Raw genomic sequence first — 25365 nt, 5'->3', positions numbered from 1 at the left:
TATATATATACATATATATATATATATATATAATTTTATAATTACTTGTATTTTTCTTCCCAATGTTACCCATGTAAACCCTTAAACCAGTGGTTCTCAATGGTCCTAATGTTATAACCCCTTAATTCAGTTCCTCATGTTGTGGTGACATAAAATTACTTCCTCACTACTTCATAAGTATAATTATGCCATTGCTATGAACTGTAATGTAAATATCTGATACTCAGAATATCTGATATGCAACCCCTGTGAAAGGGTCTTTTGATCGTCAAAGGGGCCACAACCCACAGATTGCAAACCACTGAAAACATAGCCTTTTTATAACTAGGACCAAATTGCTTAATCCATCATGCCTTTCCTTGGAGAAGAATGCCTTCATTGAATCCCCATTAATGTAAATGCTCTTTCTCCAATTTTTTAGACCACAGACTCCTGTCCCCCACTACTTTCTTGCCAAACATTCTCGTGTCAGAGCTGTGAAAGCTCTGCAGGGATGCCGGGATGTGGGAATGCGGGGATGTACTTTTGTTTCCATCCCATGGATCCCTTTACACTTCCTTATGCTGAAGTTAGCATCTCTCTTGGACTCCTCCTTGATCTCCACCACTGTGTGATATGGTTCACAAACTTCAATTCTACAAATATCCTTTTCAAAATTGTTGCTAAGCCAACTTAACAACTTAATGTTATTGTTTTGTCAAATTGTAAGCAACATCAATAAAATCACTGTCTGTTAAAGTGAAAACTACTGTGTGTCACCTAAACTCTCCCCCATAAGCATAAGACCACAAGCAGCACAAGTTAGGTCTTCCTGAGATAGGAGGACTCAACAGGTTATTGAAATCAGTTCTACACATCTGCCTGTTAAATGTCTGTTACCACTAAACCAACATTCATGTATTTTACGGTACACACTGACATGTGGGAGTGTGTGTATGGGGTGGGGGTGGGGGTGTTCCTGGGAATGCAGAGCCCAGGACCCAAGGTCTTTCTCTGAACTGCATCTTCAGCACCTTAAAATGAATACTTAATCCATAGCTTACAATACCACACCACCTTGTGAGTCTGCATCCCATAAATTGCTATATTCAATTATCTCTGACTTACAGAAAATGCTGATTTCATATTATTCTAATTATAAAACCTTACAATACAGATGGATTTTGCTTTAACATGAAAGTTAAGTGATGCACTCAGTTGGAGTAGAATTGAAAAGTAAAAACCTTCATATGCTGCTCCATTCATTTATTCCTTGCGTTGGTAAAGAACATAAGAAGATAAGTAGAGAAGCCATTTTAGGCTGGGTGAATAGTCTTTCCACTTGTAATGACATGTAGCTTGAGTATCAAGCTCTGAACTTGGAGAGCGACAGATGACACACAGGGCCATGTAGAACCTCAGCACTCTAGGGGCCCACTCACCTTGTGGGCTCCACTTGAAGTGACCCATTCTCTTTGGTCTTTCACAGCAGCAAGTTTTTGAAAAATATCTATTAAAGAAAGAAATCATTCAAAGGGAGATCGAGAAACAGCTGTCATGAAACTGAGAAAGGGGGAACAGAGACCCCCAAAAGGAATAGTGGAGGACAGGGCTGCATATTTCAACTCTAGAAGCTCACCTAGTATAGTAAATCTGCAAATAGCACAAAAGCAAACTCCCCTTGTATTTAAAGTTGAACAGGTTCCTAAACCTTGTTTATTACAAGGTCATGGCATGTACTTAAAAGACCCTACTCATTATTCCAGCTTACAACGAGATGGGAGGCCAGGCAGACCATAAAACTGCACTGAGAGAGCTGTCCTCAGGAACTCCTGGTGCCCAGTATCTCCCTTGCCCCTAAGAGCCACCGTAGGCCCAACCAGCAAAGCATGAGAAACCAGTCTATCCACACAAGTACAATGGGCTGAGCTGGCACCCAAAGCAGCAGGAATCCTGTGGCTGACCACACCTAGAGGGACTGCAAGGGGGAGGGGTGGGTGAAGGGCAATAGGAGAGATGTGGAAGAGAAACTGGTCAAGCTTTCTGAGGAAGCCAGAAGAATGCCTGAGATGCCTCACACCCAGGCCACAGCTTCCACATTGCTGTCTTCAGGGGAGATTCTCAGTTTTCTTTTTCATGTTGTGGGTATTCTAAATTATATGAGCTAGGAATAATTATTACCCAATTTTAGAAGCAAAATCCCTGAAGTCTGACATTTTCACAGAAATCGAAAGGTTTTCTTTCAACGTCACAACAGATGTCGCTTTTATGAAAGACTTCTTCCTTGAAACAAATACGCTTGCCAAAGAAAGAGCTGCCATGGTGAGATGTGGGGACATGTGATACCATTGGCACAAAGGCACACACCATGTGAGTGGAACAATAATAAGAGCAGCAGGTGTTCTTTCTCCTGCGAAAAGATCACACTCCTTTCCCCCAGCAAGTCCACGAGGTTCTTTGGGTGCCTGGCAACAATGCTTACACGTCATATTGACCAGCTTGTCCACACAGTGCTGCTCCTCAGCGTAGCCCAGGTACTCGTTGGCCACGATCTCCATGTACTGCATGAAAGACCAACCCAATAAGCCAGTCAGAAAGCCAGCACCAAAAATACATAGGAAACAAGAGTGCAGGTCTTAGGATGAGCCTAGGATGGCAGGGAGGTCACTAAGAACTGCTCAGTACTCCTGGGCCTGTGGCACTCAAGGGTGGGGCACAGGACTTAGTGATTCATGGTTTCTTCCTGAAATGCCCCAAAAGTTGAAAGAATTCTGAAAGCTCTCAAAAATCCCAGAATGACTTAAACTGAATTGTTTCATGGTACAGCTTATATAAGATATGCAGGGTAACCTGATTCTTTGATTCACCTTGCAGCAAAATGTTTAAGAAATAGGCTCAGAGAAGCATAGACAGTGTGAATGCTTATGTTAAAATGGTGATGCCCTTTACAATATATGGACATGGACTTCACTCAGTGAGGTACATCTTCAGTTAGATTTCTCTTTAAAAACTAAACAAGGGGGCTAGAGAGATGGCTAAGAATACTGGCTGCTCTTCCAGAGGTCCTGAGTTCAATTCCCAGCAATATGGTGGCTCATGGCCATCTGTAATAGAAGCTGATTCCCTCTTCTGTGTGTGTGTCTCTGCTAAGGCAGATCACTCATATACATATAAACAAACAAACAAACAAATGAACATTTTAAACACTGAGCATGAATCATCTTCCCAGGATTTAAGCTGTGTTCAGTCTCCATAGGTGTGACAAACACTGAGAGAAACTATTTAAAGAAAGTGAGGCAGAGAAAAAATGCTCAACTCATGGTAGCAGAGAGAATGGTAGGAAGGGGCTGGGGCAGGCATCTTTCTGTGGCCCCTTCTTCTTCCAGCTCAGCCCTGCCTCGAGGTTCCCACTGACTCTCCATATAGCACCACAGTTGGGCACCAAATATCAACACAGGAGATTGTAGGGAAATTTCGTATTCAAAGGCAACATTTCCACTAGGCATGATCTTCTATTAATCTAGCTCAGAATGAATTCTGAAGACTGTGAATTTAGCATAAATCACTTTTTGCTGGTCTGTTAACACAGGACTCAACATTCAAGAAGCTGAGACAGATCATTTGGAGTTTTAGTCCAACATGGGCTACATGGTGTGACAATTTCTCATGTAAGGATAAATGAGCAAAATAAATAAGTAAATAAAATAGCATGATGTGGATAGACCTATTATTTAGCTACTACACAGGCTGAGGCAAGAAGACTGCAAATTTGAAGCTGCTTTAGTGAGATCCATATCAAAAGTTTAAAAAAAAACAAAAAGTAAACACAAAGGCTAGGATAGAGTTTGGTGGTAGAGTACTTGTCTAATCTCTTATCCTGAAAAAAAAAAAACTAAAATATATTTTAAAGTAAATAAATATATAAGTTAATAAATAATCTCCTTTCTTATCACAGGTTTTGGAAGACTGGGAATTCCAACTCAATGACAGGCCCTAAAATTGTTTTTTATTCTCTCAATAAGCCAAGTTGTTGAATAGCTGCTCAGCCTATATGATCACCTGTTAGTCATTCATCATAATTTAAGGTACTATAAGACATGAGAGGAGTTTCTTAGAAAATTGTTTTTAAAGCACAAAAAGCCTAAAATCAAGATCATTCCTTATATTATCTTCAATTTATAAATATGTAATGAAGTCATACTTTGTAATGACTTGATATTTCCTTACATCATGGTAAGTGATCTGGCCAGCCAATGCTGGCTATTGACAATAATCTTGTCATCATTAACTTAAGACATTTGACTTTAAGAGCTTTTTAAATTTATTTGAAAACATGGCAAAAAAAATTTTAATGTGATTTTTTACAGCACCTTTCCCCCAAACAGGCTGGATAAATGAGGCTAATTAGCAAGGACAATATTTCCATCACTCTCTCTCTCTGCCTTTGAGTGTCATGTCTCAGGGCCAGCACTATCAACCCCATCTGTTCCTGCCCCAGCACGCAGCAGAAACAAGTCAAGCATTTGTTGACTGCCTTGAGAATTAGCATCACATCATGGGAGCTCAAACATAACTGAGGAAAGAAGGTCATCTCTTGGCTACTGCACTTACATCAACCTGAGGCATGTTAAGGACGAGGGCACCTAGTTTAGCCTATACTATATGCTTATTTAATCCTTGACCAAAACTTAACTAGAATGCAAAGGCAAAGCCTGCTACCACAGAACCAATCTTACCTGAGCAAGGTCCTCAATACCACCCAATTTATGGAGTATTTCCTAATAAAATAAAAGAAACAGAGCATATTGAAGGACAGAAGGTTCGTGGTTTATGAGTGATTCCTTTTACTAAGTTCTATGATGTTTTACTGTTCTTCAAGTTCTAACATAAACACAGAATTTTTGGTATTTGGCATTTCATACTTGAGATAAATTGTTAATGAATATAAAAGTTGTGTTTGTGGAGATTAAAACAAACAAACAAAAACCATTGGTCAGAACTGCAACCTCATTTCTCTGTACTTCTTCTTATCATTAAAAAAAAAAAAAAAAAAAAGTTAAACTTGGGAAACTCCCAAGGCTAAAAAATATCAACTTGTGGACAAAAAGCAGCAGCAGCAACTGGTAGTTGTTAAGGCCAGGAGCTAAGACACTGTGAGCAACAGTGGTAATGGGGAACAGAACATTTGGGAGAAGCCAAGATTTAAAACTAGGACAAAGCAAACAGCACTCAGGAGGTACATGAGAGGAAGGGCTCCTCAGAGCAGCAAAGCCATGAGCAAACGTGGCTCTGCCCCTACTACCCTGTGGTCAAAGGACATCAGAAAAGGACCTCTGACAAGCAATGTGTTAGAAATTCCTATAGTTAGCTTTGGTGGACATTTACCCTGTAAATGTGCTCCATCTGTGCTTAAAATCTGACTTAAATCCTCTAATACAAAAATATTTTAAATAACTATATCTTTTAAAATGATTTCCTGAGCTAGAAAGTTGGATCAATGATTGAAAGCACAGATTGCTCTTCCACAGCACCAAGGTTTGATTCCCAGTGCCCACATAACAACTCCCAACTGTCTACAATCCCAAGAGCTGACACCCTCACACAGACATATATGCAGGCAAAACAATAATGCACATAAAAAAATAAAATAAAATAAATGGGTTCTCTGTTCTTTTCCATCTTTCCTGCAGTTGGAAGTTCCATTGAGCATTTACCTAAGCCTCTGCACACTAGAAGGTAAGTCTATAAGCCATCTTGTTCAAGGAAAAAGGCCTGGCTACATATGGCTGGCTAGTTAACTGGCTTCCAGAGTAAAATGTATACATTGAGTTCTATGTGTAAGTTAAGTGGTACGTGGACTTGATAGGAAGAAGTAGACTGTGGAGATAACGTGATGCTTTAAGAAGGGAAGTCATAGCCGGGGGTGGTGGTGCACACCTTTAATCCCAGCACTTGGGAGACAGAGGCAGGTGGATTTCTGAGTTTGAGGTCAACATGGTCTACAAAGTGAGTTCCAGGACAGCCAGGGCTATACAAAGAAACCCTGTCTTGAAAAACCAAACTAAACCAAACAAACAAACAAAAAAAAAAAGTAAAAGAAAAAGAAGTGAAGTCATGGGCCACAAAATTGTCTCATCAGATAAAGGCAACTGCTGTGAAGCCTAGTGCTGAGTCCATTCCAGAGACCTAAACTGGATGGAGTGAAACACTTCCCATAAGCTGTCCTCTGACCTCCACATGATGTGTTTTGTTACCTGCCTACACAGAGAGAGAGAGAGAGAGAGAGAGAGAGAGAGAGAGAGAGAGAGAGAGAGAGAGAGAGAGAGAGAGAGAGAGAGAGAGAGAGAGAGGATAATTTTATGATGATGAGAACCTGAAGGAGAGGCACCATGAGAGAAAAAAAGATCAATAGAAGTAACGAGAACCTGGCCAGAAGAAGGGCATTACTCCTGAAGGAAGGAAGAGACCTGCACGACAGTCCAAACATATCAAATAACTAAGAAGAGAAAGGAGTAGGCTCCCAGCAGCCTGGTTTATGGTTCCTCTGTAAAACCCATGATGTGGTTTTAGAAGGCCATGAGCAGGAAGACTGGCCATGAGAAGTGGAGACAGTCTAGGCCTGCACACTGACTTGAGGTAGAGTAGAGGAAAGAGCAGTGGTGGCAAAGGCTTGCTGACATTCACTGCAGTACCTTGGAGTAATCCCTAGCATGGCCTTTGTGATTTTGGCCAAGAATTCTTGGCAACTCAAAGTGTTATACAACTGGCAGAGCACACAGGCTTCTGTTTAGGAGGCAGACCAGGAGCAGAGGCTTGGGCAGATTCCCCTTCTATGGAAAGACTGTCAGCCAGGGACACTGGGCCAGTAAGTATCAAAATATCATAAACAGAATAGTCAGTGCATTCTTTGCTTTAAAGAGAAGTGTAATCTACCTTCTGCCAATCAATCAAAAGCAGCACAGACAAAGGCAATACCTTAAAAGCAGATCAATTGTCACTAATTTTCTCAGCAAACAAGGTATTCTGAGGCAAACCCTTTGCTAATGTCTTGAGAGTCTGAGAACTGGTGGTTCCTCCTTGAATGCTCTTTAATATTCTGCATTTAGTCTTTTTATCCATATGGAGACTTACCAGACCTCCTTGTGGGGCTGGAATTCATAGAGTAGGAGCAGTCAGCACACCCTGGCCTGACAAGAAAAGCCAAACACGTGCTCCTCCTTTTATGTGCAGCTCACATTACTTGGTAGAAGTATCTGTAAAAGCATGGTTCACCCAGCTCTACATAGAAGCTCACAACTGTGGACAGCCAGGACAGAATGCCATTTGGTGGATGCCCTAACAACACATGCAAAGGTTTGCAGTCGGCAGTAACAGCACAAGGCCAGCTCAGAATATACGGGAGGAAGGTGGTCAGCCTCTGAACAGAGGGTATACTGTGACCAAGAGCCCCAGAACACTCCAGTCAAAAGGAGACACATTTTGGTGCTAAGTTTGGGAAAGATGATGACTGGAGAAATGAATAGATCAATCTGGCTGAAATTGAAAAAAAATCTACCATAAGAGCCTTGGTAGTGTGGCTTCCCAGTAGTTTATAACGCTCAGCTTAAAACAAGAACCTTTGGAAGAAACAACAACTGTATTTACAAATAATTCATTCTCAAGATATTAGCAGGGTTGAATAGAAGCAGCCATGAGGTGTCAGCCTCAGCCAGCAGCCTCGTTTCTGGGGACGGGGCACTCTGCCTAACCACAGCCCTACTGATCAGAAACACCTCTAGGTGCTTCAGAAACACAGTAAACCTTGCAAATAGCATACTCTGAAGCTCCCTTCCTTCCTCCAAGCCAGGCCAGAAAGAATAAGGTTCTAGCCCAGACTCCTTGGGTAGGCCATTCTTTCAACTTTCACTGCTAAAACACTAAGCCTTTGCTATTCAAGGTGAACTCCGGCCCAGCAGCCTTGATATCTCCTGGAATTGTATTAGAAGTGCAGAAGTGGGCTGGAAAGATGACTCAGAGGTTGGGAGCACTTGCTGCTCTTACAGAGGATGGGAGTTTGATTCCCAGTACCCATATCTAGGTCGCTCATGACTACCTGCAGCTTCAGTACCAAGCACCCAACACCCGCTCCTAGCATCTGTAGGCACAGGCAGACATGTAATGCACACTCAAAACAGACACAGACACATGCACATAAATAAAAATACATCTTTAAAAAGACATGTAGAGTCAGGGGTCTGTTTCTTCCTCCTGAGGAAGAATCTGTATCCACTGGATTCCCATGGATTCCTGTGTACATTAAAATACAAGAGGCTATAAACTAGAGGCAGCATATCCAGCTAAAAAGGGAAGATTCTAGCTACAGGCCTCCCCTGACACCAATAGAGGGAGGCCCTATGCTCTCCTGGGCTCAGAGTTACCAACTGGAAGCTGGGAAGGGATGAGATCTTGGTAGCTAACAGGCTACAGCCCTGCAGTCTCTAAGGGCTGCCTCTAGAGTTACACAGTGAGCTCCCTTCTTGTCACTGCTGACTTTGCCCTTGAGAGCCTTGTGGCTTTAAACATGCTTCAGTGTGTGGCCTTCTATGTACCTCCTTGAACTTGAAATGGCTTCAAAGGTTTTATAGCAGTGAACACATAGACCAGAACTCAGTCATTGAACCTTGTAGGTTAAGTATAAACAACCATATGTATGGGTCTCCAAATTGCTTCTTCATAACCTTTTCCAATAGCAGGTGAGCTATATGTCACATCTGTAAGGTCCTGACTAGTGACAGAAACATTAACATGGTTCACTTTGATAAAATGCCCACTGTGTTTTTAATTTCATTATTTTACTTTTGTCTCAAATGAAGAACGGGTTTACTTTTTTCAACCAACCTGATAACATGGATCCCGCATTAGCAGCCTCAGACAAATTAACACTCTCAGAAAATGAATGGATGGAGCACGATTAACCCACTCTCTGAAAGAGAAGAGAAGGCATGTTGGTGTTTAGATAGTTCACAGGCAGCACACAACTATGAAGGGAAGTGAAGCCTGTGAATGAAGGGGCTGGTGACCCAGTTCAGCTTCCTCTGTAAAGGACTGTGGCTTGGTGACCCTTGACCCACACCAATGAAAAACATACAGAAACCATCTTCACCACTGTGGTTCCAAACTGACCTGCATCAGAGACTCACACTGACCTAGAAGTAGTTCATGCAGTCCCTAAATCAAAATGAAGAGCTAAGGCTTCCAATAATTAGGACTGGCTTAATAAATATCAATGCCCTAACCACTAAGTAGCCACTTGAAGAAGTTACTCACATGTACTAAGAGGACAAAAACAAAACACCGTGAGATAATTTCATTCTGTAGCCTAGGCTGACCTTGATATCAAGATTCCAGAACTCTGAAGGCTGAGGAGAAGGGTCTTAAGTTCAAAACCAGTCTCCTGAAGTAAAACAAGAATCCCCTCGGGGGCTGGAGAGATGGCTCAGTGGTTAAGAGCACAGACTGTTCTTCCAGAGGACATAAGTTCAATTCCCAGCAACCACATGGGTGGCTCACAACTATCTGTAATGGGATCCAATGCCCTCTTCTGGCACGTCTGAAGACAGGGATAATGTACTCACATACATAAAATACATAGATCTTTAAAAAAAAAAAAAAAAAGAATCCCCTATTGTCTTTACAACATTTCTGAGCCAGGCATGGTGGTAGACACTGAAAAGCCTAGAGCTGGGAAGACCAGAAATTTAAGGTCCTCCTTGGCTATAAATCAAGCTCAAGGCCAGTCTGAGCATTAAGACCTTCTCAGAACAAAAAAGGCAGCTGCTGGAACAGCAGAAAAGCTGGAGCAGCTGGAGAAGCAGCACTAGCAGCCCACTGCCTCTCTGGTTAACACTGAAGGAAGACAACAGAAGGTCCCCTGACCATTCTGTTCCCCTGGAACAGTCTCTGTTCTTCACATCTTGCTGGGTCTCAGAGAGCACGTGCTTCATCACTCAGCGTCTTGAGTGTAGCTACAGCTGGCAGTAGATGTTAAAATGTTAAAGGAATCTTCCATGCTTCCCAACACCCTAGCAGCACCCCACCCCACAGAATAAAAGTCTCACAATCAATCCATCATCTTGCCCACAGGCTTTGTGGGATCTGTCTTCCCATGTGCCTCTAAGCCTACCTCCTACCACAATCCCTTGTTCCCTTCCAGCTATGCAACAGGTTGTCTATGAGTCAGGGCCTAAGGTGTTTCCCAATGGCAGCCTTCTGTGGCTCTCCAGCACCAGGACTCCCATAACCTGTACTATTCTAACTCAGAGCATGTTTAGTGCAGAAGTGAGCACACAGCCCAGTATCCTCCTGTGGTGAAAAAGGCAGCTAACCACTGCCCTGCTCTGGATCGTGCTATTGTAAGTGCAGCCAGTCATTGTCTATAGAAGGCAAGTCCAGCCTGGTGATGCATGCCCCATACTGCTCTGCAAGCTAGTTCAAAATTAATCATTCATGGTGCCAATATTAACAAAGGCCTGAAACACAAAGGTTCTGCAATTCCATCCTTAGTCAAGGGAAATGGGGAAATAACAGGAAGTATTTCAGACTCCAAATGTCATTCACCTGGATGTACATAAGGCATTGCCACAATACTGTAAATGCCCCTGCCATATATATATAGGACTCTGACCTGAGCTGAAAACCCAGGGCAACTGTCCTCTGGTCTGTCCTAGATCTATTCTGGGGCTCTAGAAGTAAGAGTCAGGTCTGTCTTCTCTATAGTACTGAGGAGTTCAACCCTTCCCCCAAACCTGCACATTTGGAAACCTAGTGAATGAGTCAGGGTGGCATCTGTGGTGGCTGTACTAGGAGTCCCCATTCCATGGCAACACCACCCACTTCTCCTTCCATCTGCCGAGATGGAGGTTGGCAGGGCATTAGACCCATGGTTTTATTCCCAAGAATGTCTGTGTTCCCTGCTGTCCATATTCCCAGTACACAGATACAGAAGAACAGCCCATGATCAGAACTTGCTGGGAATTAAGCTTGCTACCACCAACAAGGCTATTGGCAGCTGCCCACAGCCACTGCCAACAACAGCATCCCCTCTCTAGAGCAGTCACCCCCCTATGCCATGAGACACAGCCCAGTTTCTTTGGAAAAATAAAAATAGGAATCAACCAACCCCTGGACTCCCTGCTAGGCAGACTCTCCAAGCACAGGCCTGCCATCCAGGTCATTAGGAAGTGGAGACGGGAAGATTAGAAACTTGGAGTACAAAGCAAGCAACTTAGTGAGACTGTCTCCAAGGAAGAAGTAAAGGGGAGCCTGGAGAAGAGTGAACAAAAGCATGAAAATGACGGAGTAAAGCCAATGACCTTGGATGTTAAAGACTGATTTTAAAATAGGTGGAGGCTGTAGGTCAGCATAAAGCACTTGCTGAGTACTCACAGACTCTCCATACTTCAGACTCTTCATTGGCGAAAATATGGGAAAATTCTGCAAAAATATGATCATTCTAATACTCTAATTTTGAAGAGGGTACAGGGCAAAGGCCCCCAGCTCAATGATTCTTTCCCCTGCCCAGGGAAGAACAGTGGCTAGCAACAGCTGCAAAAGCCATGGGCAACCTGACACCACTGAATGCCTACAGCACTCCAGTATCCAAGGGGAACAGGATCTGTGGTACAAATATGTGCACAGTATTCTTCCTCAGTATTCTTCCTGATAGCCAAGGCCAGTCTTCACAGGACAGTCTGTGACCTTTCCTGTGGATTTTTTCCCATATTAAAATACATATTTAAAGGCCTTTTTTCTCCTTATTTCACACACACACATAAACGCACACACACACGGGGGAGGGGGAGGGGGGAGAGAGAGACAGAGAGAGAGAGAGAGAGAGAGAGAGAGAGAGAGAGAGAGAGAGAGAGAGAGAGAGAGAGAGAACTGAAATTCCAATGTGGACTTTAATTTTACTCTTCATGGAATCTAACCAAATGAAGGGATCCAAAATAGTCTGAATTGAATGTTCCTGGCNATAAACGCACACACACACGGGGGAGGGGGAGGGGGCACAGAGAGAGACAGAGCGACAGAGTGAGAGAGAGAGAGAGAGAGAGAGAGAGAGAGAGAGAGAGAGAGGGAGAACTGAAATTCCAATGTGGACTTTAATTTTACTCTTCATGGAATCTAACCAAATGAAGGGATCCAAAATAGTCTGAATTGAATGTTCCTGGCAAATCACGTTTTGGTTTGCTTTGCTTTGCAATTTTGGGATAGAAGCCCAAGGCTATTAATATTTCTCATAGTTATTACTCTGCTATTGTAAATAGGATTCCTGATGGCTGAGTCCTTGGGTTCTGCCCCATGAGAATGACCTCAGGAGGAGGCCTTCCTTGGCTCCTAGCCTGGAACCCTGAGTAGAGCAGATGGGCCACAAGGGATGCAGCCCTGGCTCTGTGGGGGATTGATTGCATGCACCTCTGCTCATCAAGAGTCAGGGGAACTAGAAAACACAGGACTCAGTGTAGCCAAAGAACTACATGGAAAACAGCCACCAATGGAGATCAGCATCTGTTTGGCTGACTTGGCCACTCCACTGCAGGCCCCTTTTGCTTGGGCTCCTAGTGAACATGGAGAAAGCACTTACTCAGACATGTTTGCCATGGGAACAAGAGATGGGTCCTTGGAGGCAGCCCTGAAAAGTCATTGGCTGCATTGACAGTGCTTCCCTGGAGGTTGTCTCCACATGACAGCCACACAGGAGTGAATTCATAAATGGGCAAAGAATTTCAGCTCTCTGCTGACTGAACGTACACCACTGCTTTCACAGGACTATTAATACACTCAGCTTCCACCACGCTCGTCCAGGACATCACTTTCTGCTATCAGTATCAAAAGGAAAATGTCACTGCACACATAACATCTGAAACATCGAGAAGGGAGATGGGGTTTCTGTTTCTTTCACAGAGGAAGAAGCTAGTATGTGACGTGAGTGCTTCAAATGACAAGCAGCCAGTAGCTGAAAACACATGGATGTGTGTGTGTACATGTGTAGAGGCTGTATGTGTGTGGATGTGGAGAGGCTGTTGCTCAGAGCTACCTGTAGCATGCTGCAGGTCAGAATGCGTTCCTTTCTCATGCTGTGGCACTGCTTTCATTAACACTCACCTGGGTTAACGGAAAAGCAAACTCCATACCTACTTTGATAAAACTTAAGAGAAACAAGAACACATGTGGGGATGCCACTGTCTGGAATCCCCATCAATCCCCTCTTGGGTCTCTGTGCTCCATCCTCTCTGTTACCCATGCAGTCTAGCTCACAAACTCTACCCAGAAAGAAAACCACGTGGGGCCTGTGGCACTCAGGCCAACAACTACAAAAGACTCATCTCCTTTCTTCTATTTGATGGACTGTGCACAGTGCTTCCAGATATTCATCACCATGCCTCATCTGCCTGGTTCTGAATGAGCTTGGGATGCAGCAGAGGCAAACCCTGGGCCCCCTTTGGAGGACATGGCCCAGAAGTCCCGGTTGTAAAGACCCATGACTATCAAGGGGAGATGGCAAAGGACAACCAAGGCCAGGTACATTAGACCAGGGTGCTATTTTGAGATGGCCAGGGAAGGCTCTCTGGTAAGATCAGCATCATATGAGCTGAAGATAGGAGCTTTGAAGAAACTTGTGTCATAACAGCAGAAAAGCCTGTAGCTCAGGCCCTAGGCTTGATGCAGAAAATAGCAGTGTGAGAAAACAGAAGCTGTGGTCAGACAGCAGCAGGCAGAGCCTGAGGACTTGCAGGTAGGAAGGGGGCCTTTGGAAGTTTTGACTAGGAATGTTCTAGAAGACTTTAAGCAAAGAACTCACATGAGCTTACTAAGATTATGAAAGGATTCTTCCAGAAGCTATGCTGATGACAAAGTAAAGGAAAACCACACAGGTAAAGCAGGGAACCCAGGTAGCCTTCTATAAATTCAAAGGCTAGAAATGCTGGCAGCCTAGGTTAGCTCCATAGACAGTGCTGACAAAAGCTGAAATCTCCTTGTGGGTTGAGAGAAAAATTAAAAGTCCTGTTTCAGGAATGGTATCTTTAAATAACATAGCAGGAAGAAACCTCGCATTGACACGTGAAACAGAGATGGAGTCACAGTAGGGAGCCACTTCAGGAGCCAGGCCAGCATGGGACATGAGAATTAGAGCCAGGACTGATGCCCAAGGCCTATAGTCATAGCATTTGGGAAGATGAGGCAGGATCAGGAGTTCAAGGCTAGCCTGAGCTACAAAGTGAGGTTCCAGGAAAGAGAAAAGAAGAAAAGGAGGGGGAAAGGATAGAAAAGGGGGGAGAAGAACAAGAGAAAGAAGGGGAAAGAGATGCTTTCAGCTATGATGTGTGGCTATTGAGATGGGTCTGTTACTTAACACCTGGCTCTCAGTAGCTTACTTAAGGATTATAAACACATCTGTCATGCACAGATATAATGATCCCAGCCAGGTTATGGCTGCTTTGAGTGGTGATGTGTTGGCCAAGGACAAGAAGTTCTTCCCTGGGAAGGCACAGTAATTCAGCTTTCTGCCTGTCAGGCTTCTCTGGATGAGAAGCCACAGCACACAGCAGAGAGAGCATAGTTAACAAAGAGAAACTTTACCCTGGTGCCACATACAATTTATTACTTTCTCTCATGCCAAACACAGCATTCATTTTGATGTTTTGACAGAATTTCTCTAAAGAAAATTGTCATTGTATGTGGCCTGACATCCTTTTAACTCATTTTTGGCTTTGAGAGCATAAGATTCCTCTTTGTAAATACATTCGAATGACTTGTCATTTCTTTCAGTCTCTTCAGGCTTTAATATTCCAAATCAACTCTTGTAGTCCCATCTTGTTGCTTTCTGCAGTTGTCAGTGTCACCATCTGTCCCCAGCCTTGTGCATCAAATTCTACCAGTTTAAAACTACTGTGTCATTAACTTCACAAAATCTCCCACCTCCAGCCCCATGAGTGAGTTCATTTCACAGGTGAATTATATTCCATTGCAATATAGAAGCCATATATCAACGAAACACAGTGCAACAGGAAGTAGATGCATTAAAGAAAAGTGTGATTGGTCAGTTAACAAAGAATCTGTCACTACTGTGACGACTGCTACTTCTCTTCACAACCACCACATGATACTAGACAGACACTAGGCAGATGAGATAGAAATGTCAAGACTTTATTTCTAATGTCACACTCTACTACACACGAATCATGTTATGGCAGAGAGAGCATGGAAGATTTGGATTGATGCTGCACATGGACACACATCTAGAGCAGCCTGTCCTGTAACCTCAGGTTCAGGCAGGACTTCCTTTCAGAACTACTGGAAAAGACTTGCAGGCATGCCCTAGCTGGCTGCATTAACAAGTCTAGCTGCAGAACAGAGACTAAGTCAATCTTAGGAAAAGAACCCAGAAAGAGGTGTCTGCACATGTGGATTGGAAGAGAACACATCTAGGAGCATGAAAGGGAAGATAAAAAACATTGACACCTGGGCAAAAATGAAGCACAATAGTAGCATGTTCTACAGCCAAGGCCAATTCCCAGTTCATTATGCTTTCAGGGTGAAATTACTATTCAAGTATGTGTAGATTGTCCACAAGCAAAACTGGGCCAACATTTAAAGTTCCCACTCACCTGTCTCATCCAGACTTTAGTTGTCTGACCGTAAATTATAAATATCTGTATTTCCTCTTATATTGGAATGTGAGTAATTGTTTTGCTGAGGGAAAGGGGGACCACACATCAGTCATCTCCATATTTTCTTTTATCTTCCTTCTCCTTGGTTGCCTTATCCCTCCTGGCAAACGGCAGATGCTCACCAGTTTGAGTAAGTTCAATCTATGCCTTCATTCCAACATTATCTCTGATAGTCACAGAGGAATGGGCAAGGGAGTTATACCAGAAAAGCTCTGAGATATAATTATTCTTTAAATTTAAGCTAAGAGGAGAAAATAGTCCTGACATCTTGACAAATTCTATGAAATGGAGTTCAATGGAGACCTCAAAGCACAGTCCATCCTTTATCCAACTCTGATTTCACATTTGAACTGAACACAGAGCTCCATAGCACTCAAGAATGATATAGAAAGAAGGTCGTAAAATCCGACATTCCAAATTATTTCACATGCTGTGAAAGAAGGGAGCTGAGCTCCTCAGAGCTCCTCCTGTTACCAGAAATCAAATCTGTCTAGGCTGATTCCCCACCAGTCATCTATAACAGAACATAGGGTTTGGACTCGGGGTGGGGTGTGGGATACACATTCATGCTTTCTTTCTTCAAGCCCAGGGAAAGCCTAACTAATTGGTCACTGTGTCAACTGCAAAGGTGTGGTCATGTCATCCATAGTGGTCACCAATGTCCTTCTTTCATAAGGACTATACAATAAATATTCCTTTAGTGTCCAAACCCAAAACAAGCACATTAAAGAAAAACAGTTCTCCCATATCCTATCTGTCACCAAGTTCAACTAAATTCAAGGTCCAACAAGAGATTCCAATGAGAACACAGCCCATCTGTCTCCTTTCACATAGCCTTTGCTCAGCCTTTTACTTTTATATATATATTTAATTATTTATTTTAATATTTGAGATTATAAAATAATTACATTGTGTTGCCTTCTGCTTCCTCCATCCAAAACCCTCCCAAATATCTGCCTTTTCTTTCTTCGAAATTTATTGCTACTTTTTCTTTAGTTGTTAGGGAGGGTGTGTGTGTCTGTGTGTGTGCTATCTACACACAATTATATGTGATGACAATTAAAGAAAATAAGCCATAAATGGGAATATATTATATAATACATAATCATAAATACTGGAATATTTTATTCCTAAATACTGCAAGCATCCTGGGATCTACCTGTAGGCTGCTTCAAAGCATACTCTCCATACAGGATTTGTGAAACATAGCATTCTTGGGTAGATACCTGTTTTTTGATCAGAGCCTTACCTGCATATAAGTCTGTTTCTCACCAGAGCTGTGAAGATCTCTTGAAATAACTGATGCTGTGGATGTTTGCTAAAATTCCTTTCATTCTTATAGTTTATACTAAGATGAAAAAGAAAACAGAAAATCAATTTATAATAAACATTATTTCGACTAACAAAATTACTGATAGAAAGAAAGACCATCTATATTGAGACAAAACATTGAGAGTCTGAAGGTCAACATATTAGTAAGGCAAAAAACAACTGTTAAATAGAGACTCAAACTCAACAATAGAGTTGATAAATAAAGATTCCCATCAAGAGCTGAAGGGAGAACTGACGCCACAAAGTCATCCTCTGAACTTCAAATGTGCACTATTGCACAGGAGATTTTACACACACACACACAAAAACACACACATGTACACACATACTCGCACACATACATATAAAATGTAAAAGAAATGGCTAATTTTAAGATCAAGAGCAAATAAGCTTAACATGAGCATCACCTCAAAGGTAAGTTCTATGACACATAAACATCTGCCTTTGTGAATGTTCTATAGCATTCAACTCCTACATCTCTATGCACACATGGAAGGGCTGCAATGGGTTCTTATATAAGATCACTGGTAAACTGAATATATAACAAGCCATTTTTAGTTTTTTCAAGTTAAAACTATAAACCCATGAAATGTCATATGTCTTTTTGGAACTGTTTTAAGTTCATAAAATGCCAGAGAAACAAGCTAAACCAAACAAGTAAATAATCATTCTAGAATATTGATGCTGATATTTCATGCCTTTCATTGTTTATACAGTGCTTACTGGCAAATGACCTGAACTCATTGTGACACAGAGCTAACTCCCATAAAGGGAATGGCCCACAAGAATGTGTGCGTCTACACAGCAACAGAGAGAAACACACACTAACACTGTTTAGTAAAGCCAAGATGCCGGCCATACAATTGAGAAACTTGTATGTTTAAACTACTAATTTTTTAGAAAAATATATTACATTTGAGAGAGAGAGAGAGAGAGAGAGAGAGTGTGTGTGTGTGACAGAAGTCAGTTCTATCTTTCCACAATGTGAGTCCCAGGTATTGAACTCAGACTGTAAAGGTTGATGACAAGGTCCTTAGCCATACTGCCAACCTAATAAACATCTTATTTAGCTACCACATCTCAGAGCAACAGATCCTTTTATGCCTTTTCACCACCAGAAAGATGGAGACACAGAAAAAGTTACGACCAAGCTTGGGTTTGACCTACTCAGGTCAACATCTTGGGTCCTCTTCCTCAGTGGACAAGTGTTAGCCTTCATGTCAGCAAGATGTCCTGAACTCTAAAGATAGAATGCCTGCCTGTTTAGCCTATTTTTTGGCCCCCTATCCTGGGGAAAATTTTACATGTTAACTAAATTACTAAACTAAGAATATGCAGACTTCAAATTTTCACTTGTGTGATAAATTTAAATAAGTAAACTTGAATAGGCTACCGACAGCAAAGGAGATTTCTTACCTAAAATTTTCAAGTTCAACTGCTTCTGTGGACTCATGCCATTGACCACGAGCTCTATGTCCCCCTGTCCTGATGGTTGGCTCAGACTTTGTCATGTTATTTTGGGCACTGTCAAAGTTAATGGCTGGAAGCTACAGAAATGGAAACAGAGAGTTCATGACCATTATGGTTCATTCAATACGTGATAAAACAAGTCATAGAATGGAAGAGGTAGAGTCGGGGGAGGGGGCTAAAGGAATCAGGGTTTTCCAATCATTAAAATGACAGCATTGTAAACGTGAGTGTTTTCCTAGCATTTACCCCTAGCTTGGGCTCTCTTCATCACAAATGGTATCACCTGTCACAGCTCACTGTGACGTATATTCAATCTAGCTCACATTGATAGGAGCAGGAAGGAACCTGTATATTTTTTGGCCATGTTCCATGGGCACCTGTGCTAGGCATAAGGTTTGGGGTGAGCCTAGACAGCAGAGATTTTTAAGTTTCTCATGTGCTCCAGATACACAGATGGAGAGTTTCTCAATCCAGTAGCACACACTGCCCAGAACATAGTATCACTTTGCCTATATTCAGCAATGTACATGTTGTTCACCAAGGGCTCAGTCACAGCAACAGGCAAAACCCATTACTATCACTCAGTTTGAACAATGATACTTAAGACACTGATTTTGCAGATTGCACTTTCTAATTCGTTGAAGAATTGAGTTGGAATTTTGATGGGGATTGCAGGGGCCTAGCAAACACAGGAGTGGATGCTCACAGTCAGCTATTGGATGTATCACAGGGCTCCCAATGGAGAAGCTAGAGAAAGTACCCAAGGAGCTAAAGGGATCTGCAACCCTATAGTTGGAACAACATGATGAACTAACCAGTACCCCGGAGCTCTTGTCTCTAGCTGCATATGTATCGAAAGATGGCCTAGTCGGCCATCACTGGAAAGAGAGGCCCATTGGACTTGCAAACTTTATATGCCCCAATATAGGGGAATGCCAGGGCCAAAAGAATGGGAATGGGAGGGTAGGGAAGTGGGGGGCGGTATGGGGGACTTTTGGGATAGCATTGGAAATGTAATTGAGGAAAATATGTAATAAAAAAAAAACAGTGAAAAAAAAATAAATTTAAGGACAAATTAAAAAAAAAATAAAATACATATATAAGCTCCAAAAAAAAAAAAAAAGACACTGATTTTAAAACATCTGCATTTACTATAATAAAATAAGTGTGTTTAGAACACCTAGAGTATATTTATACTTCTGTTACTAAAATCAATCTGGTGGCTCCTTAAGTTGTCAAGATTCACATACCAATAGTTGCCATGGCTGAGAGAACCCTAAGATTCGTTGTGTTTGTACCACTTGAAATTGGGTATAACATGGGAAAGTTATACCCAAAGTATGAATGAAATACATCTTACAATCAATTATTAATCATGAAGTAAGCAAAGCACTATAAAGGAACTATTTTTGAGTAAATTATTTTATTGTGCAGAAATTGATATCAGATCATGTTTTCCTTATATGAAGGTGATTTTCCTTATTTCCTGTAAGGCTTATTTCCTGTAATTCAGAAATGAATTATGATGGTATCATTGCTCTTCAAGATGGGTCCTTATCTTCAAGCCACAGTAGAATTTTCAAAATAGTGACAGTAAACATTCCATTCTATAAAACTACCTTTGTATATCAGTTTGCTCACCCAATCTACACCCCTCATGAACAAGGGGCCAAAAGAACATAAGCAGACAATGTGTAGGGATGAGACAGCATCCATACAAGTTTCTGCGGGTCAATCCATCTTTAGCTGGCACTGTGATCTTGGAGCATATATTTAATCTCTGTGTACACTGGTTTCCATGTTATTACAATAGAAACAATAATAACACGGTGTAACTCTGGGTTATGAGAATCCCAACTTACTGTTTATACAGCACCCAGTATGTGCAGGAACAATTTAAAAATACTCTTATGAGCCTTGTAATCACTACCATAAATTTTCTAGGCAATAAAGCTTGTCATTACAAATTAGGTGATCTCCAAATGTGAGCTTATGACTCAAAAAGATATTAGACATGAAATCACAGCAACATGTTCAGTTTTCTGTTAGACAAGAACTGTCATAACACAAACACACACAAATAGGAAGTAGGTTTTCTAGGCCTAAGGAATTTCAAATCCCATTGCCATTGACAAGATTCATAAGATATGAGTCTGTAAGAAAGAAAATAGTTAAGCACAGAGGAAATATGTCTAAGCCACTCAAAAGAAAGGGACGGTCAGAAAGTAACACAGCCTCAGCCACCCTCATCATGGGCAGGCAGATAGCCAGTGCTAAGAATCAACTCAGAGAGACACAGTGGCAGGCTGTATTTGGTAGCAGTATTTGCAAAGGCCAGGTACTTGATAATAAAACCATGATGCCACCAGCTCCCACAGATGAAAAAGTGTGGGGCATTGGGCTATACACAGACATTCTGGTCTCCAGTCGAGTTGAGGTGTGGATCCCCGGGACCCAGTGGTGATAATTCACCTACATGGGACAGTAGGTATTCCCTCATGTCTCCTGGAACCCTGGCTCCTGTCAAAGTTCCCACCCCCACAATCCCCACAGGAGAAGCTGTCGCTTTTAGTCACATACACAATGTCCCAAGCTTCTGACCTTCATGCTAGACTCCTCCCAGTTACCTAGCAACACTAAGATAACAGCCCACCATAAGAGGGGCTGCTTGGCCCCACCTCACTCTCTTACACCCCTTACTCTCCTTTCGCTGTCCTCATTCTTTCCTCATCCTCTCCTCTTGCTCTCTTACTCTCTCTCTCCTCGCTCTCTCTCTCTAACCTCTTACCCTAGCCTTTCTTCTCTCTCTCTCTCTTTTCCCCCCTTCTCTCCTCTTGGCCATGGCCGGTCTCTCACTCTTTTACCTTCTCTCTTTCCCCATGCCTTTCTACAATAAAGCTCTAAAACCATAGACTGTCTCTGTTCATCAAGGCCCACTGCGCTTGGACGATGGAATGGGCTTTCCTCTGATGAGCCGTTTCTAATCTCCCATCAGAAGGCCTTCCTGTGCTCCAGCCATAGACCGGATTTAGGACTCTCGCCTGTGTGGGAACCTCTCTCCCTCTGCCCTCTCTCCCATATCCCTGGGGCTGAGGGTGTTGCCCCGGGGCCCCTGGTATCAGGGGCTGCCCCTTGTCCACCTCCCGCCCAGTGGGGTCAGTGGCTTAGAGGCCCACCCGGGGCTGAGTGGAAAGCGTCCAGCAGCCCTCCCATGTCCACCTGCCCAGAGCATAGGAGGAACTCTCGCCGGATGTGGGCTCTTTCCCTCCCCTTCTTCCCCCACATCCCATTTAGTTCCCAACAGAAAAGCAAGCTTAGTCCAGAACTCCCAGCAGTTTTCCTACTCTTGCCACCCTCTCGTCCAACGCCTCAGCTCTGCTGTGTCAGAGGAGCCCATAGCTCTTGATTCCAGAGTGGACCCTGCTCACTGCACTTACTACAGTCAAGTGTACTGTCTAGCCTGCACACCACCCATCTCCCTGAACTCAGCCACTCCAAAGGTAGAGTCACATCTATCTGTTCTCATGTTCCTTGTACATCTCACAAAACATAACATATGGCAGCTATTCAAGTGAAAAGCTGTCAAATGCTCAGTTTGTCCCCAGTCAACTTTTTCCTCCAGTAAACCACCTGGGATGAGTTCACCCAGTCCACACACCTGTTGAAGTCATAGCATAGTAGATGTGTCGAGAAGTCATGGACATGCAATGATCAAGGGGTTTTTAGTGCAGGACAGAAGGAACTTGAACATGGGCTTAGGAAACATTATAAAAAGTTGGAGCGCATGGCTTGTTATGACAGAAAATAAAAGGAGAGACAGTAGCCATGGACCAAGGTTTTCTAGGCAGCAGGAATCCCACAGAAAAACAGCTCTGCTGTGACAGTTCTGCAATACTGTCAGGGCTGTGAGCAGAGGCAAAGGCCACAGCACAACTCAACAATGGCACCCTGGTTCCATGGAGAATCAGTGGAAAGACATTCACTTCCCAGGAACTCTCCCCAAACACACAGAGTACATTAATTTTTTCCTATAACATCTAATAACTGGTCATCACACCCCTTTTATAAACAACAAATATATATATATATATATATATATATATATATATATATATATATATATATATATATATCACATCAACAGAATTCTGGTAAGTCGACCTGAGTCATGAATGTCCCTCCTCCAATGGACCATTGTAAATATGTGAAGTAAATGTGGGCCTGTTTGTGTGTGTCATTGGGGGGTTCTTGGGTAGCTCTCCCAGCCATTGTTTTTCATTTTATGTCTGGCTCTGGTTTTAATTTATAATAAACTCCATACATTGTATATCATTATAGGCTCCTTATGTTCTTCCTGGAACAAGTGAGGCACAAGGGAATTCCTGAGTTGTCTGTCTGCCTGTCTAACTCTCATGTACATATCTACATTGTTTCAGAAAAGAAGATCAGAGTTCAGAGTAACTTTTGTTATCAGGATAACAGATGTAGGAACTTCCACAGCAGAATTAGGCTTAAAATTTGAGAAGTTTAGGAGTCAACCTCAGTCACTGCATGTTCCCTTATAGCTCTCTGCTTTCCAAACAATTCAAGCATTTTAAATATACATCATTTATGTATGAAGATTTAGCAAAATTATATAACTTGTCAAAGCAAATGATTGAGAACTCCAAGTTGGCTAAAAAGGAGGAAAACATTAAATTAACTTTAGTCAACGCAGTCAGGTAGTAACAAGGGAGTGGTATAATGGAGGGGAAGTGATCTAGTCCATATGAACTTCAACACAGAAAACTTTAAAGCCCCAAGCCAAATCCAGAAACACTGTAGGCATTTCTTTACCTGACCAGACCAGGTTGTTCATGTTCATGGTGACCCATGGTCACAGATCAACTTAGGAAAAACTAGTCCCAAACATGTGGAATACATAAGTGGTGAATCAAAAGATAAGTCAAAGTTGCTGGCAGTGAAAGGATCTTATCAGGAAGTGAGACCACAAGCGTCACCAAGGCAAGAGACAAAGCTGCTACCACGGCTGCAGGGCAAGGCAGCCATGTATGGGCCTGAAAACATGACAGCCCTCACAGGAATAAATTGCAGGAGAAAAAGCAAAAACAAGTAGCTTGGGGTGTTGTGGTTACACTGGAGGATGTGTGGAGCGGAGAATGGGATCTAAGACAGAAGAGGTGCGGTACTTTCTGAAATAAGCGGGGAAGAGGAGACCTCGGGGATCTCACAGTATGGAAGACACAGAGAAAAGCCATTTTAAGGACACTTTGACTTTTTCAAGAATTTTTAACTGTAAGTTAATTTTCAAGCTCATTGAGAAGCATCTCCATGACTAGGGCACACAGTGCAAAGTTACAAAATTGTATTCCGTGAGCAGACTCTTATCTTGGGATGCTCATTTCTGCATACTGCAGCTTTTCCATCTGTGAAAGTAGATGCTGCAAATATTAAGAAGGCAAAAGTTCAGCCAAGGCACCAGCATGTAAGAAGCACTCCACAAACATGAACTGCCCTGACTGCTCTTCATATGCCACCAAACCTTGAGGAAGCCATGCTCTAAAATAAAGAGATAATGCTGTGGTTCTCTGCTGAGTTAGTGTGACATAAGGAAAAAAAAAAAAATCATCTCCCCACTGCCAACCTCAGGAACTCTTAAACAACTTTAAAAGTATAATAGTGGAGACTACAGAGACAGGAGACCAGGATTTAAACTCATCCCTGCTACTGAGCCGTCAGCAGTGCTGCATGAAAGTCTGCTGTTCTTCTGAGGGCTGCTAAGTTGTTTCCCAAACCCCAGACCTCTACTCTCATGCCTTTCCAAACTCTTCTACAAGCAAAACTAAAGTCGGGTTTAGAGATAAATCTAGTGTTCTATTCTTCTCCTGACTAATAAAAGCATTAAAAAAAAATGCCACCACATAAATAGCCAAAACCTCACCCCCTCTTTGGTGGGGTGCAATTTGAGAAGGATTATAGGGTGAATTCTAGGAAGGAGAAGGATGGGAAAGGGAGTACAGAGAGAAGGAAGATGTGGTAAAGTGTGCTTCAGAGAATGAATTTCCCTGAAGCTCTGAAAGGTAACCATTGGCATTTAATGACAGAACTGACTGTTTACAGACGAAAGAATTCAAGTCCTGATGGTTAGAACACATGGAGACAGTAGAGAAACAAAAAGGCTGGATGCCAACCAAGTCCTGGCCCAGCCTGACCCAGGTGAGAGCAGCAGCCAGAGGACACAAGGACAACTCAGGATGAACAAAGAGAGTACACAAGGAGGTGAAATGGACCCGACAGAAACCTGTGATGTTTATTCACACACCACATCCTTTGAAAACACTACCTGCTGTTTGCTTGACTGAACGTTCAACAGGCACCGAAGTCTTTTAAGATCTGAATAGTCCCTAGAATAAAGAACAGCACAAAGTCACATTACTACTGATGGTACAGCCACTTGGAAGCCTGTCTCTGTAGATCAGGGCATGCCTGTCAAATATTTCTTTCCAAACTCTAGAAAGGGCTCAGTGTTTGGGTAAACACTGCAGTGCAGGTGACAATTTCTCACAAAAGCGTTAAACCTACCTAATGCCACTGCCCCCACGGATGACCACAGACATTTGTTTACCTGGCGGTGGTCCCTTGCTGCTGATCAGCGGTTTTCTCTGTGCTCTTCGCCTTTGTATCTTGATTGGGCATTGTAAAACATCAACACCTCAGAATTAACATTGCACTCCTTGTGAAGAAAACAGAAACAACTTTCAGTTAGGTTATGTAATCCAAAGTATTCTCATTGAAAAATAGACAAAATTCATCCATGATGTCTATTCAAACATATAAAATTAATTACTGCAATTATTAGATTGAGTGGCACTGG

At 42.4% G+C, this 25365-nt stretch overlaps 1 protein-coding gene across 1 annotated transcript in view; it reads right to left on the bottom strand.

Moving 5' to 3' along the window:
• Window positions 1-25365, bottom strand: part of Nek10 (NIMA related kinase 10) — a 197853-nt gene that overhangs the window by 159231 nt on the left and 13257 nt on the right. The window contains 8 exon segments of the mRNA XM_021182541.2: window positions 1418-1489; window positions 2462-2540; window positions 4716-4757; window positions 8857-8941; window positions 16939-17037; window positions 18438-18568; window positions 24835-24895; window positions 25117-25224. Coding sequence (XP_021038200.1) covers window positions 1418-1489; window positions 2462-2540; window positions 4716-4757; window positions 8857-8941; window positions 16939-17037; window positions 18438-18568; window positions 24835-24895; window positions 25117-25187 — 640 coding nt within the window. The 5' untranslated portion in view covers window positions 25188-25224.

This window comes from Mus caroli, chromosome 14 (assembly GCF_900094665.2).
Source record: "Mus caroli chromosome 14, CAROLI_EIJ_v1.1, whole genome shotgun sequence".
In the NCBI taxonomy this organism is placed as follows: Eukaryota; Metazoa; Chordata; class Mammalia; order Rodentia; family Muridae; genus Mus; species Mus caroli.
The sequence above is the reverse complement of the archived record's forward strand: the minus strand, read 5'-3'. Positions and strand labels throughout refer to the sequence as shown.